This window comes from Typopeltis vanoorti, chromosome 12, assembly GCF_054136105.1.
Source record: "Typopeltis vanoorti isolate ZY-2024b chromosome 12, IOZ_Tvanoo_1.0, whole genome shotgun sequence".
NCBI lineage: Eukaryota > Metazoa > Arthropoda > Arachnida > Uropygi > Thelyphonidae > Typopeltis > Typopeltis vanoorti.
The window spans coordinates 5,708,968-5,725,902 of NC_143560.1; the positions used below are offsets into that span (position 1 = coordinate 5,708,968).

The following is a 16,935-nucleotide window of genomic DNA, read 5'->3' on the forward strand; positions in this document are numbered from 1 at the left end:
CAAGTTTGTGTAGGACTAAATGAAGAGGTTTAGATTTGTAAATTTATAGGAGATTCTACACCTCCAGAGTATTTAAACCCCCAACCGGCCACGACGTCTATAGATGAAATAAATCTGGATACGAAACTCTAAAACCCATTGAATAACATGGATAAGAAGTGCAATTTGGTGTCACTATTTCATCCACATGTCCGGGCGGTTAGCCTAGTGGCTTTGCGCTTCGCAACCATATGCCTGGGGAAGGAGTGTCCTAGGTTCGATTCCCATCGGAGACGTGAGGTATTGAAGGATCTTCCTCGGCCATAGCCAAGTTAGCCAGTCTTGGGCGCGGAAAGTAGGGTTTTTTCCGCCAGTTTATCTGGTGTTTTTCATCCTGTAAGCAGGCAAACCGGCCCCGTGAACACACAGGGATACAACCAAGAATACCTTGAGGCATAGCAGTGACCATTCTATCCTCGTATTTCGGTTACGAAATCCAAGCATGCTTGGAAGGTTGTGGGCCTTAAAGGCCTGTTAAAGCCATTATTTTATTACATAACATAACATAACATATTTACATAAGGTTTTATTTTATTATTTTTTAAAGATTTTCTTGGGCCAAAAAAATTTGGAAATGTGAATTAGTGGGACAAAGATCTATAAATGCATGATCATTTAAATTTTTTATACAAAGTTTTTTACCTTGGGTGTATAGTATGTTAAAGATACCAAGCAATTTTATAAGCTAGGTTTTAATTCTTTTACCCAAGTAAGCAAACAGACAAGTATGTCAAGTTTGTGCCTGTACGTAGTGCAAGACTGAGGGAACTCGGTAAAGGTAGTGGAGTAAGCTCAGATCACTTTCATTAGTACTTTTCCCCTAATGCAAAGCACATCCCCTTGTGGAGATTTATGGTGCTATGCATTAAAGGCAAACTTGGTCTGTTTGCTTACTTAGGATAAAGGATTAAAACCTAGCTTATAAAATTGTTTGGTGTCTTTAACATACTATATACCCAATGTAAAAAACTTTCTACATCTTACTCTCATCCTGAGATTTTTATTTAATGAGGTCGAAGCACCTTGTGGCAACATGTTTGGGTAAAATTCATATAAGCTCTGCATTACTTCAACCTTTGTATTTCAGGTCTGGCTCTGGTATATGGATATAATAAAGACTTCTGCATTGCTTCAACCTTGGTATCACCTCTGGGTCTGGTTCCCACTGAAGAGACCTCAATAAAGGTCAAAACCAGTCTGGGAAGTGACCCTTCCCATAATGCATAGCATTATGCATGTCTGTAAGGAGATGTGCTTTGCATTATGGGCAGAGCCGGTGCTAGGGTCTTTGCCACCCGCATGCAATGTCTATCTAATCACGCCCTGTAACGATCCAGGCGTGTGTGGTTCTTTTACGATAATAATTTAAATTATTTGAAATTTCTTAAATAAATTTTGACAGAACAACCACACGTTGGTTAGCTAAATGTAACGAACCGGGGGTGTTGACTAGGCAGGATAATCGTTAAAAACCCGAATATTCAAAAAATTCTCAAAAGTTAAAGCAAATTTTGATAAAGCCACTTAACTTTAATCGGTGAATATAATGATACTGGGATTATAGGCTTCTCACCGACCTGAATTGCTAACAAAATTAAAATAAATTTTAATTAAAGTTAAAATTTATTTGAACTAAAGTTTATAAAATTCTTGCATTTTACAGGTTACTAAATTCTTAGTAACTTGTAAAATTTTTTAATACTTTTTATAAGCGGAACTATCTTTTAGGAAAATAAAAGAAACTCGAGATAGATGAGAAAATAAGAAAAGAATTCAGAAATAATTAGAACATTTAATATAAGTATTCGAAAAATAACATCTTTACAGAATAACAGAAAATAAATTAAATTACATAAATATACTTGAAATTTTTTTAAATTAAAATTTTAGGATTTTTGATTTCATATTCATAAAATTAGAAATAATGGTCTTAACGTCTAATTCCGCACATATATAATTTTCAATAGCTATTAACCAAACTAACAAGCCTTTTTTGTGACATACTTGTTCTTAAGTAGGTTTTAAATTCAAACCTACTTTTAATCAATTTCAACTTGGAAAAGGAACGTTCACCGCTGGCTACACTAACAGGTAAGGTTAATAGTATTCTTAAAGCAATTAAAAAGTTAGGGGAAGATAAATTATTGGACACCATAAAATTAAGAATATCGAAAGGGTTTTGAATATTTAAATTATCCTTTCGAAAAATATCCCGGAAAGCACATAACTCGTCATATAGTACTGTTGCATTTACGTCTTTATTGTCGCCGTCCTTCAAGAGAATCTCTAAATTGTCACAATTTTTTCGTAAATCTTCGTTATTAATTTGTAGTAATCTATACAAGAAATTGAAATTATAATATATTTTTTGTTGTTCAAAACGTTCTATTAACGAACACATTTCAACGTCTAGAAGTGTATAAAACACATTCACTCTAAATTTATCTTCGCGATTGTGGCGTTTCGTCATGATGCTCGAAGTGAAATTGTCGTGTCTTCTTTCGTCGTCGGACTTCCGTACCAGTTTTAAATTCTTGTTCTCCATCCACCCCTTCACTAAGTTCTTTTGCCGTTTTAGAACTTCTTTAAAATTTGTATCTGATCGATACTCTTGTATGAATATTTTTAAGTTTTCGATAGATTCTAAAGCAAGTGTAATGTTCATATTTTCGTCTTGAAGCATTTTACTCACAGGGTTTATTCTGTTAAGTAAATCATGCCCAGTTATAAGAGAACAAATAAATTTGTAGTCCTTTATTTTAGCACATAATGTTTGTGCTTAATGCGGAGGTTCTTATTAAAATTTACATTATTTAAAATTTCAAAAAGTGCATCGTAAATTTCTCGTAACTGATATCGTAGAGGACAGATTTCATTAATTTTACTTTTCCATCGCGTATCTGATTTCTGTTTCAATGTTAATTTTTTACAAAGTTTAAAAGGATTGCCCAACGTTTGTAAGAGAATGAAAAGAAATTGTATATTTCTTGAATAATTACAAAGAAACTAATTGCATCTGCATTCACTTTGGCTGCATCGTTAATAATTAAATTTAGAGTATGAGCAGCACATGGCACGAAAGCTCGAGGATTTTTGTTCAAAAGGAAATTTTGGAGCCCATATTTTTCCCTTTCATATTTGCCCTATTGTCATACCCTTGAGCTCGCATGTCTTCAATGGGAATGTTCCATTTTTCCAGTTGTTCCATTGTTGCACATAAACCACGTCCTGTGGAATCTGATATATCTGCAAAACCTAAAAAGTTTTCTCTGATCTTGACAATTCCATTGTCACAGGAAACAAAGCGAATAATAATGGTCATTTGTTCTGTTTTACTTACATCAGGTGTGCAGTCTAAAATTATGGAATAATATTTATTTTCGAATTGATAATAAAATTGTATCCCTAATTGCATTACTTAAAGTTTCCAATATTTCATTTTGACTGTCTTTACTCAAATGGTGTACTCTATTGTTTAGTTGTAGGGTCCTTTCAATATGATTTTCCATAACGGTATCAAAGTTCGACTAATTTAAAAAAAAATGCCGTTATTCCTTTCATATAATTTATCAGATGAACCACGAAAAGCTAAATTTTGGCTACCAAGGAATTTTATAATTTCAATCAAGCGTTCTAAAACACTCGTCCAATGTTTCTTTTCCATTGAGTTTCTCAATCAATGGTAGTTTTTTTTTCTTTTTTTTTATCAACTTCCTTCCATTTTAAGAAATTTTTCATGTGAGTTAAACTAGTCTCATGTATATGCAAAGTTGTACTTACATTTCTCCAATCGTTATAACCTTCTACAAGACTACTTGATTCGGTAGGCGTGAAAGGTTTGCAACAAAAGCAAAAAACAGAATTTAAAGTTTTGGAATAAATGAGCCATGTTCTTGGCATGAGGTCACCATTTTCCATTTTTCTATTATAATACGTGTCGCCAAATTTACGACCATATGTATCTCTGGATATATTATATTTTTCTTTTGAACAGGTCCCATTTCAATTAAAACAACTCGTAATTTTCCATCAATATTTCCCTATTCACCTGGATCTTCTAAATTTACAGAGACTAACAATGTGTTAGTTTCGTGATCAACTACAACTAAGTCTTCTCCTAACTGTTTTTCACTTAAATCATGCGTCTTGTTATCCTGTTCAATAGTTGCAATAGTACTTTCATGCAAACTGGATGATGTGCACGGTTCTTCAACTCTGATTTCTGATGTATCGAGTTGGTTACAATCTGCATCAGAATATTTTAACAAATTTATTAAGAGCCCCAGTTTGTTTCTTAACATGTGCTTCTTTTGCAGCATGACGCATACGATTTTGTGCACTGGATAACTTTTTTTTTTAATTTTTGATTCCATTTCTATTTTATACCCACAAGAAATTATTACACAACACGACAGAGAGGAAATAATAATCCACACTGCGCTACTGTCAGTAGTACTGAGATGCGTACCATATACCTGGTTAACGAGCAACAAATGTTCTGTACATAAAACCGTTCACCATTTCACTTTAGATAGGCTGCAGTGAACAACATTCTGCAGGCAAGCATTTAGCCTGCTCTCGCTGCAAAATTGTAAACAGCCAGCTGATCAAAGAGGCGGCAATATACAATTTTTTAAACTTTTTATTCGGTGTATCCGACTTTATTTATTTTAATATTGATCATTCTAAGAATTTTTTGTTTTGATGATAAAAATTTTGTTTCTTAAAAATGAACTTATGAACGGTGCCCTGGCGGCAGCGCCCCCTTCGTAGCGTCGCTCGCATGTCCGCTTCCACCGGCCCTGATTATGGGATACTAAGACAAGTGATGGGAAGTCAGTCCACCTTTGCCGTGAGTTGCCCAACTTCTGATTATATTTCAAGTTGTATTTAAACTTTTTCCAAGTTTAAGCAAACAAAGTTTGCTTAAACTTGGAAAAAGGATTAAACTAAATATATATTTTATAGTCTAACCAAGTGAAAAAACTGTCAATAATGTAGTGAAACAAATCAATTTTTGGTCACTTAACTTTATTACCAAATGACAACACTAGATGGTGTGATACGTCACACCATTTGAAAATGGTCACTTTCGAAAAGTAACTCGGCAACACAAGTTCAGAGGAATTTCCACACGCAATATGGCAAAGAACTTCCTAGTAGGCACATGGCACAAGACTTGTATAAACAGGCTGTTCTGTACATCATCGAGGTCAATGGGAAGGCTGCATGCTGCCGAGGAAGAAGGTCAGAAAAGTTTTCAGAGAAGCTCTGGAAAGTCAACCAGACAGGGAATTCCATATGACTGTGTGGCATGTTTTACAACAGTACCTACAAATTTATCCTCATATAACATTTGAAGAAAGATAAGAAGATATGCCAGGATTTCTGTACGAAAATGATCAGGACAGAAATGAGGACTTTTTGGACACGCCTGTTTTCAGTGATGAGTGCACTTTCACGTAAGTAACCAATAAACACTCACAACCGTAGAATTTGGGGAAGCAAAAATCGACATGGCATTGTAGAACATAAAAAAAATCAATACAATAAAAAGTTAGGAAAGATTAGCTGATTTGTAAAGTACTATTTCCCATAAAGGGGATAGCCATAAGCCGTCAGATCTGTTTAAGTTAGGAGAATGAAGTAGAGTTTCACGTTTCTTTATAAAGGCGTTCCATGAGAAACTGACTTTTATGAAGACCTCTTGTCTTTCTCCAATGAACTCTGTGTCTAGTGAAGATGGCATGTTCTGTAAGTCCAGCCTTTTCACGTTTAAAGTATTCAATATAAGATTGGTGTTCTTCTAGCCGAATAGAGGCAGATCTTCCTGTTTGTCCGAAATAAGATAATCCACAAGAGCACGGAATCTGGTAGACACCTGGATGATTAAGATGTGGAAGCTTGTCCTTAGGAGAAGTGAGAAAGGTGGAGATTTTTCTAAATGGTCGAAAGTCAACAAAAATATTCAGTGGTTTTAAAACTTTTGCTATACGTTCACTGATGCCTTGTACATAAGGGATAGTAATGCGCGTTATTTCTTCTGTGTTTGAAGAGGAAGACATATTAAAACTACTCAAAGTTCTTTGAGTAGTTTGAAGCAATTCTTATAACCATTAGATAGAAAGGAAGAAGTTATATATTGTAGTTCGTTCTGTAAAAGATCGTCTGAAGAACAAAAGGAGAGGGCTGAACCAGTGTTTTAATAGTTCCTGCGCAATAGCACCTAAAAAGGTAAACAAATTGGATTTTATTTATCACATTGAAAGAGGCATAAGGTCCCTATCTAACAATATAGAAAATAAAATACGACTAGAAACTAGTAATGTCCTGAACACTAAGAAAACCATACAGAACAACCTCACAAAAACAGAATTAGCAGCAATTAAATCATTAAAAGCCAAACAAAACATAATAATAACGAAAGCGGATAAAGGCAATGCCACTGTAGTCCTTGGCAGGTCAACATACATACTTCAAATGAATGAACTAGTAGCCGATAACAACACATATAAAATGGTAAATTATAACCCAACAAAAAGGATAAAGGATAAAACAGAGAAACTATTCAAGTCCATCACTTCTTGGCCACCAGACATGGTGAAAAAACTCAAACCTCACTACGCCCCCCCCCCCCCCCAGAATATATGGGGTTCCGAAAATACACAAACAAAATGTGCCCCTTCGACCAATCGTGGAAGGAACAGACAGTCCCAATTACCACTTAGCCAAGAAATTAGCGGCAACACTCAAGGAGTTGGTAGGTCATTCCCCCTCCTACATAAAAAACACACAACACTTTATCACTTTATAAACAAAATTAAAAACATAACACTCGACAAAGACGACTTATTAGTCAGTTTCGACGTTTCTGCCCTTTTCACTAATGTTCCCATCAATGACACAATTCTCCTACTACAGAACAAATTTCCGCCCGACATTACGGCCCTCTTTTCCCACGTACTACAGTCCGGTTACTTCGTGTGGCAAAACAAATTCTACCTACAAAAAGAAGGTACAGCCATGGGCTCACCACTATCCCCCCCCCACCCCCCAATCGCTAACTTCTACATGAAAACCTTGACGACGTGTTCGCGATCTGGCCGCATGGGGCGACAAACGCTAAACATATTCCTTAGCCACCTGAACAAACAACACGAACGCATACAATTTACCATCGAAATCGAAAACCAAAATTCGCTCCCATTCCTAGACACACGTCTTCCTTCAGGCAGTCTATCCTTCACGGTCTACCGAAAACCGACACACACTGGCCAATACATACATGCTAATTCATACCACCACCCATCACAAAAATATGGAGTCATTAACACCCTTAAAAACAGAGCTAAAATTTGCTCTAAACAGCAAGCCCTGAAACAAGAACTAAAAATCATCAGCGACACATTCAAAAATAATGGCTATAACAAAAATACCGTTAATAAAATACTCCATAAAACTACTACAAAAACGTATCTAGATTACAGTAAAACCATAGCCATCCCATACATTAAATGGTTATCGGAAAAATCAACAGAATCCTACAACATTATAACCTCAATGCCACCTTTAAACCACCCACTAAACTTAAAACCATATTCAACTCCTCTAAGAATCCTCTCCTCCCATTAGCACATCCTGGAGTCTATTGCATCCGCTGCACCTGTAACTTACCGTACATTGGTGAAACAGGACGGACAATCCCTATACGCAAGAAAGAACACATTAGACACATTAAATATAACCATTATGGTGAAGCAGGCCTCTCAGACCACACACTCAACACCTTACACCAAATCAACTGGAAAAGCACCTGCTCTTTACACCGCACAAAAACCTGGTATGAAAGGAAATTTAAGGAAGCCTGCGAAATCCTGATAAACCACCCAAATATCAACCACAAAGATGGCATGAAAATTCCAAGGATCTGGATGGCACACATTCAGCCTACCTAATATATAAGATCCAGCATAAGTCAGGACTCTAGCCAATCCTCAGCTAGTATTAGAAACCATTCCATACCAACTGGCTGGAATGTGTACATGATGTTAATATATGTATATAGATAGACACTTGTTGTTGTGCCCAATGTATTTCTACAACCAACAGATAACACTAATAATAGGACTCTAGCGTTGATGTATAATTTTTTTTCCCCACCAGAGGTCAGGCCAACAATTGTTGTAGCGGTTGGTCAGTGTATTTAACAAACCAGTTTGATTGTAGTGTAGTGTAGCTTGTTTTCTGTGTATAGTTGTATGCTCCAGAAGATGACCTTAACATAAAAGCCGAAACGTTGAATGTAGATTTCAGTTATATTAAACTAAAGTTTTTATTCAAACACGGTAGTTGTCTCCATAATTTTCAAAAATGCATTCGGATCATCATATAAGCCTAAAAGAAAGGATAATAGTTCCTGCCTTTTGACTGGGATGGTGATGTGATTCCACACGGATATAATTGCCTGTATGAGTCTTCTTTCTATAAACTGAGAAATGTAGGTTACCATCTGGTTGGCGAAGAATTAGAAGATCTAAAAAGGCTAACTGTTTATTTGATTCTACTTCTAGGGTAAACTTGATCCTAGGATGAAATGCATTTAACTTAGTAAGAAATTGTTGAAGTTCATCCGAAGAGCCATTCCATACAGCAAAAATGTTGTCAAAGATACGTTGATCAAAATGTTCCATAAAGAAATTGGAGATAGCAGGAGAAATTTTACAAATGTGCCTCTTTCTGAAGCATTGAATTACTACAACAGGAATTTCCTTCAGGCATTGTAAACGTATTTGATTTTGTAATACATGCTGGTTATTTTTCCTTTAAAAATAAGTTGTATCAACAAATTTAAGGAACAGCAATGGGTAATCCACTTTTTCTTGCTATCTCCAATTTCTTTATGGAACATTTTGAACTAAGTATCTTTGACATTTCTCCCAGACCTACTCATTGGTTCAGATATGTCGATGACATTTTTGCTGTATGGAATGGCTCTTCGGATGAACTTCAACAATTTCTTACTAAGTTAAACGCATTTCATTGTAGGATCAAGTTTACCCTAGAAGTAGAATCAAATAAGCAGTTAGCCTTTTTAGATCTTCTAATTCTTCGCCAACCAGATGGTAACCTGTATTTCTCAGTTTATAGAAAGAAGACTCATACAGGCCATTATATCCATGCGGAATCTCATCACCATCCCAGTCAAAAGGCAGGAACTATTAAAACACTGGTTCATCGGGACCAGTCCTTTTGTTCTTAAGATGATCTTTTACAGAAAGAACATATATTGTAGTTCTTTCTTCTTCCTTTCCTTTCTAATGGTTATAAGAATTGCTTCATTAAAAGAACTTTGAGTAGTTTTAATATGTCTTCCTCTTCAAATACAGAAGAAATAACACACATTACTATCCCTTATGTACAAGGCATCAGTGAATGTATAGCAAAAGTTTTAAAACCACTGAATATTTTTGTTGCCTTTCGACCGTTTAGAAAAATCTCCACCTTTCTCACTTCTCCTAAGGACTAGCTTCCACATCTTAATCATCCAGGTGTCTACCAGATTCCGTACTCTTGTGGATTATCTTATTTCGGACAAACAGGAAGATCTGCCTCTACTCGGCTAGAAGAACACCAATCTTATATTGAATACTTTAAACCTGAAAAGGCTGGACTTGCAGAACATGCCATCTTCACTAGACACAGAGTTCATTGGAGAAAGATGAGAGTTCTTCACAAAAGTCAGTTTCTCATCGAACACCTTTATAAAGAAACGTGAAACTCTCCTTCATTCTCCTAACTTAAACAGATCCGACGGTTTACGTCTATCCCCTTTATGGGAGATAGGAAAGATTAGCTGATTTGTAAAGTACTAACTTTTTATTGTATTAATTTTTTTTTTTTTTCTAGGAAATTTGACCTTTTTAGTTATCTTACACCAGCTACTTAGGTGGTGCTTTTTTGGAATTGTCAATTATTGTTTAATTTGAGCTTAATGTACTGAAGATGCCTATGACACACAGGCGAAAATTATACTATTAAATAATCTTTGTATGCGAGTTTTTTTTCCCGTTACTAATTTTGTATTGAATAAGAGGGCGGCAATAGACTGATGGGATATCATCATCAAATTCCTGACATATACCCTCGAGGGATATACAGGATATGATAGTATTACAGTATATGAAAAATTCACATCATTACTAACTTCTTCTTCTTCCTAACATGGAACATAGGCCATGTGGCCTGTTCCGGTCTCATGCCATCTCTTTCTTGGTCTTCCGATTCTTCTTTTTCCACTTATTTTGTATCTGTATAATATTTTTGGTAGTCTGCTGTTGTCCATTCGATTTAAATGTTCTAGCCATTTTTGTTTATACTGTCTTATGTAGTAATCAATTGGTTTGATTTTTAGGGATTGTAAGATTTCTTCATTTGTTTTGTGGTTCCACTTGGTATATCCAGCTGTTTTTCTGAGGAACTTCATTTCTGCTGTTTGAATTCGTTTTTCATCTTTCCTTTTCATGGTCCATGTTTCGCTTCCGTATAGTAGAGTTGGTTTTGACAAGACATTATAGTCTGATTCTAGTGTGTTTTTGTACCAGGGATGGCTTAAATATACTGTTTATTATGCCATTTACTTTGACAAAGTTTGATATTTTAGTATCTATGTCTTTTTCTTCTTCGTATGATAGGTCACATCCCAAGTATCTGAAAGTGTTTACTTGTTCTAGTATTTTATTATCTATCACTATTTTACTTCTTATTGGGTTTTCTCCTTTGAATATTGTCATATTATATTGCTTTGAGATATCGTTTAATGATTTTAATGATCTTTGTAAGTCATCTTCTGATGTAGCTAATACTATTTGATCATCTGCAAATAGTAGTGTATCTATCTTCATTTGCAGGCAAAGGGTGGTCGATTGTTAGCGCCTCTGCTACTAATGGCTCAGTTAAGTAAGTTTGAGCGCCGTTAGTAGTTGGAAGGGGACTAATCGATTGATGCTGTTGGCACACTCTCCCTCGATGAGTCTTTGGACTCCCTGGAGGTGTCAAATAATAATAATAATTTGTATACCAAATGGGTTATGCTGTTTCCAGATTGTTAATATTTCACTTATATATATATATTGAAAAGCAGAGGTGAGAGGGTACATCCTTGTCGTACTCCTCCTGATATATCTTTCAATTCTGAGGTGTGTTCTAATTTAACTGCTATTTTATTTCCTGTATATATTTCTTGAATAGATTGTAAAAGTTGGTTTGGTATGTTTAAATTGGTTAATATTTTAAACAATTTTTGTCGACTAATTTTGTCGAAAGCTTTTTCATAATCAATAAACGCGTGTTTCTTTTTGAAATTCTCTTCTCTTTTCTATTAATAATTTTAAAGTAAAAATTGGATCTATGCATGATCGGCCTTTTCGGAAGCCATTTTGTTCTTCTAGTAATTTTTCTACAATGCTGCTTAGTTTCTCTTTTAATATTCCTGCATATATTTTATATCCTGTATTCAGCAGGCTAATTCCCCTATAATTATTGCAATTGTCTTTATTTCCTTTTTTATAGATTGGGATGACCAGTGCTTTTTTCCAAGAGTTAGGGGTTTTTCCAGACATCCAAACCATATTAAAAAATTTCAAAAGTCTTTCATTAAATTTTTCACCTGCATTTTTGTATAGTTCTATATTTATATTGTCTTCTCCTGGCGTTTTCCTATTTTTCATCTTCTTTATTATATTTTTCAGTTCTAACATTGTGATATTTTCTATTAGGTCATTCTTTGTCTTATAAAATTTTAATTCATTGTTCTCATCTGTCCAGAGATTTTGGAAATAGGTCACCCATTTTTCTAAATCTATTGTTTGTATTTTTATCTTTTCTTTTATTTCTTTATTCATGTATTTTGTTACTTTATAGGTTTTGGGTTGTGGCTTAAATAAACCCTTTTCTAGTTCTGTTACGAAATTGTTCCATTTTCTCTATGTTTTTTCCTTACTTCTCGTTTTGCAATTGCACTATTTCTTTTATACTCTATTTCTGCTTCTATTGTTTTGGAATTTAGCCATTTCTGGTAACTGTCCTTTTCGGTTTTTATATTTTCTATTTCTTTGTTCCAGTCTCGTAGTCCTCTTTTTCTAATCCATTTGTGCTTTATTCCTAAGGTTTCTGTTGCTGCTTTAGTGAGAATTTGTTTCAAATTTTCCCATTCATCTTCTATGTCCCTTGATTCATGTGTGGTTTCTGTTTTTAAGTTTGTGCATTTTTGATATTGTAGTCTAACTTGAGCATCCTGTAATGAAGAAATTTTGTAGCTTGGCTGGTAAGAATTTTCAATTCTATGTGGTTTTAGCCACTTTAGTTTAAAACAAATTTTTGCTGATACCATATAATGATCAGAGTTTAATTCAAAGCCTCGATATGCTCTTACGTCTAAAATTAACTCCGCTAATTTAAAATTTGTGATAACGTAGTCAATTACTGATTTGTATCCTCTGGCTGACCAAGTATATTTATGTATTTCCTTGTGTTTAAACATTGAATTCATTATTCTCATGTTATTATAAATGACAAAATCGCGCAATCTGCGACCATTTTGATTACATGTATCTTCGCTAAATTTTGTTTTGTATTTTTTGTTTCCTATTCTGGCATTTAAATCTCCTGCTAGCAGTAAATAGTCAGTTTTGTTTGTTTTATCTATGGCATTCTGTAATTATTTATAAAATATATTACTGTCTTCTTCTTTTCCCTCTTCTGGTGCATATGCACCAATTATTGTTATGTGGCCTCTTAATGACTTGAGTCTAATTTCTATTAGTCTTTCATTCAAATAGTTGTAATATACAATATTGTTCTTTAGGGATTTATGTACCATAACCATTATACCTGCTTTTGCTCTTTCTTCTTTTTTTACCCCACTGTAGATTTGTATATAGTTGTTTGTTTCTTTTGTACCTTTTTGTTTTTTCTTTGTTTCTGTTACTATACATATCTTTATGTTAGCTTGGTTTAGTTGTTTATCAAGTTCTTCTTCTTTGTGTGCAATGTTTCTCACATTCCATGTTGCAATCTTCATTATGTGTTCCTTTTTCCAATTTCGTTTACCGTTTCCTGGGTTGTGGTCTTTTCCCTGACAGTCCGTCCGGCTTTTCTTTGCATGAAACTTGAAAGTATTTTGAATTTCCCCAGGGCAGGTTACTAACCTGTCGCTGGGTAAGTCCAGTGGTAGGGCTGCTACCTAACGCCTCTGGACAGGCAGATCTAACAGCATTTACTCTGTTAGGGTGTTAAGGTTATACCGCCCATACTCGGTCGCCAGTGCCTCGTTTGTACTTTTAGAACAGGATGGACCACGGGAAGGTGATGTTGACATTTGAGTGGGAGAGGCTATGTATTGCGCTTCACCACCCCTTCCACCACCCTTTCACCACCCATTACTTCCTATCTACAATTTTCCTCCAAATCAATCTGTTATCTGTCAAGACTCCAACATGATCAGATCATATATTTCTATCGTCTAAGGCACTTTTTACCATATCAATCGAATTATATCTGGGTCTTCCTATATGTTTTTTTCCTTCCGACCGGGCAGAGAACACTTGTTTTGCTAATCTTTTCTCTCCCATTCTGTTTAAGTGACCATAACAACTGAGATTAGCTCTGCTAACACATTCCTGGATGCTAACAATGTGAAGTTCTTTCCTAATATCCAGGAATGTGTTAGCAGAGATTAGCTCTGCTAACACATTCCTGGATGCTAACAATGTGAAGTTCTTTCCTAATATCCAGGAATGTGTTAGCAGAGATTAGCTCTGCTAACACATTCCTGGATGCTAACAATGTGAAGTTCTTTCCTCGTATTTAATATGATATTGCCATTGATGCCATCTGTTCACGCCTACAATCTTTCTCAGGACTCTCATATCTGTGATCTCTAGTCTTTGGTCAAGTGTTTTACTTCTAACCCGGCTCTCAGATCCATAGTTAAAATTGGCTTGAACACTGTCAGGTATACAGCTAATTTAGTGTTTTGACTAATTTCTCTCTTATTCGATATAAATTTATTCAGCTGACTTCCTACCATACCAGCTTTGTTGATTCTATTGTCTATTTCCAGATTTAATTTACCACCTTCATTAAAATTATGCCTAAGTAGCTGAAATGTTTTACTTGTTCTATAGGTTCTCCATTCAACAATGCAGCTGATATTTTCAATGCTTCTGCCTATTTTCATTGTCTTTGTCTTTTTATTGCTGACCTTCATACCATATCTATTAAAACAGTTATTCAATTTAGTTAACGAATCTTGCAGACTTATACTGAATTTATTTAGAAGTATAACACCTGCATAAAGCAAAGAGCTGACATTAATATCTCCAATTCTGATATCAGGTTTAATACCACTTTCCTTCATAATGTGATCCATATATATATATGTGTAATAAATTTTTTAACTTGGGGATATTGTATATTAGGATAACCAAGTAATTTTATAAACTTGGTTATTTTAACTCCTAATCCCAAGTATGCAAACAATTAAGTTTGCGCCTGAACTTTGTTTCTGGTGCAAACTTAATTGTTTGCATACTTGGGATTAGGAGTTAAAATAACCAAGTTTATAAAATTACTTGGTTATCCTAATATATATATAATGAATAACAGAGGGGATAATATACATCCTTGTCTGACAAGGGCGTCTTAAATCTGACACCAGATTTAACATTCAACCATCTTCCTGTACTTCCTTTAATTCTATCTGCTGACTTACAACTCAAATAAAGACTACGTATTGCTTGATATAATGCTCCACTGAGACCATACAACTGTAGCATTTTGAATAGCTTTTCTCTTGACACCTTGTCATATGTCTTTTCTAGATCTACAAAACTTAAATACAGATATTTGTTATATTCCCATGATTTCTCAACTATTTGTCATAAAGTAAAAATGATCCTGACAGTCTCTATTTGGCCTGAATCCATCCAATTACATTTCACTATGTGCATTTCTGCCTGTCAAATGTGCCATGTTCTCTGGCCAGTTTAGCCAGATAAATATTTTTCAGGAGGAAAAAGTCTTGCTAACTCACCCTCATAAAATGAAGTGATGTGAACTTGGGCATTTTTCAACTAAAGCGAACATGCATTATTCGTGTATGCTATGCTGAAACTGATGAACAGATGAAAGGATTCTGTCTAATGAGCAATTCTTGCCAGTCATATTCATTCCTGCCACTGCTTTTAATATATTCTAGCTACACTTTTATCGATCTTAACGTTTTTTATAATGCATGAAGTGCCTTTATTAATTTTTTGATAGAAACTAAGTTCACATTTGTCTCATATTGATTATCAAGACAAAATAATACATTAAAAAAAATCAAACATTAATACGAGTATAAAAGGAAGTACTTTTAATTTTTATTTTTAACAGAATGACAAAAATGGAGGTAACAATATGACTTTCTTTTGCATTATTGTTCATATCTACTATAGTATCTTGGATATTTGGTTTGTACAAATTAAGATATATATATATATCTTTATGGTTTTTTTCCTAAAATTCACAATATTTCTAACATAAACTGTATATATTTACACTGGATTATAAAAATAATCTCTGAAGGAACATCCACACACACACACACTAAACCTATGTATCAAATACATTCTTTCAGAATATTTGATGGTCATTCTCACTATAAAATTGTCAGATAATTATAAAAATTATGAATGTTATTCAGCAAAAGATAAAAAAAAAGAAACCTACTACATACAATGTGCATTGCAAATTGGAAAGGCTGATTACTGAGAAAACTTGGTTAAAATAATGTTTCAGAAATACCACTTCCTGAAATAACTTTCCTATGTTATTTACTCGTAATAAATCATAATGAAAAAATTGTTTTCTAAGTAAAAGAAAGCAAAAAAGCACAAAATGCATTAAAAAAAAATGAAATGATTTATAAAACTGCTATTAAATTAACATAAATCAATAAAACATCACATTTTTCATACAATTTTAAACTAATACCAAAAAGCTTCACATGAAACTGCACTTGTTTAAAATAAATAAAATGAAAAACTGTTTACTCTTTAACTTCAGACTAATTAAAATCAATGAAAATAAACTAATTTTATCTAAACTCTTTATATCCTTAACAAAATTTAATATTTTTTTCTGAAACCTCCCAATTTTTATAGAAGGTTTCAAAAATTAAGTTGGAGGACAGTCTCATTTTCTAAATTAGAAATCGAAATAATAAAAATATGACAAAGATGAACAATTAAAGCTACTGAAAACTAGTTTGTGGCACTTAAATAAAAATTTAACAAATTACTAAATTTTTATAAAAATGAATAATTTCTCCTTTAAATTTTATATTAAGCATCATCATGGTATAAACTGCAGTTAAGGAACTTAAAGAAAAACAAGTTTTAAACTCGAGTTTGAATTTTTTAATTTTTTTTTTAATTTGTGAGAGGTTCATGTTCTTAAAATCATTTAAAAGCAAGTGATAAAACAGTCCATCAAAAAAGATAAATTAAAATCAGTTCATATATTTAACTTTTAACAGCTCAAGGAACCAACAAATAAGGGCTTTTCTTTTTAAGACAAAGTTCAGTGAAATATGATCTATATAGGAAAGAACTGTACAATTTCACTTTACAGTATTTTACAATGGCCACTGAAACCTCCAAAAGTCTGGATCTAGTTGTAAAATAGCATGCTCTTGAGTGATTGCAGATAACTCTTTCAAGAACTCCTCCAAGACAACGGCAGAAAGAACGGCATTTGCTATCCTTTCAGAATCGGTATTATTTTCAGATTGTCTATTCACATACCTGGAATAAATGATATAACTATTATAATATAGATTAAGTAATAAAAGCT

The 16,935-nt window shown here is 33.9% G+C and overlaps 1 protein-coding gene across 4 annotated transcripts in view; it reads right to left on the bottom strand.

Moving 5' to 3' along the window:
* Positions 1 to 15,439: 15,439 nt before the first annotated feature.
* LOC150100558 (FHF complex subunit HOOK-interacting protein 1B-like) overlaps positions 15,440 to 16,935 on the bottom strand; it is a 303,141-nt gene continuing 301,645 nt past the window's right edge. For all 4 annotated transcript variants that reach the window (XM_090401613.1, XM_090401614.1, XM_090401612.1 and 1 more), the window contains exon 13: positions 15,440 to 16,886. In XM_090401613.1, coding sequence (XP_090257739.1) covers positions 16,718 to 16,886 — 169 coding nt within the window. In that variant the 3' untranslated portion in view covers positions 15,440 to 16,717. The remainder of the gene's footprint in view (positions 16,887 to 16,935) is intronic.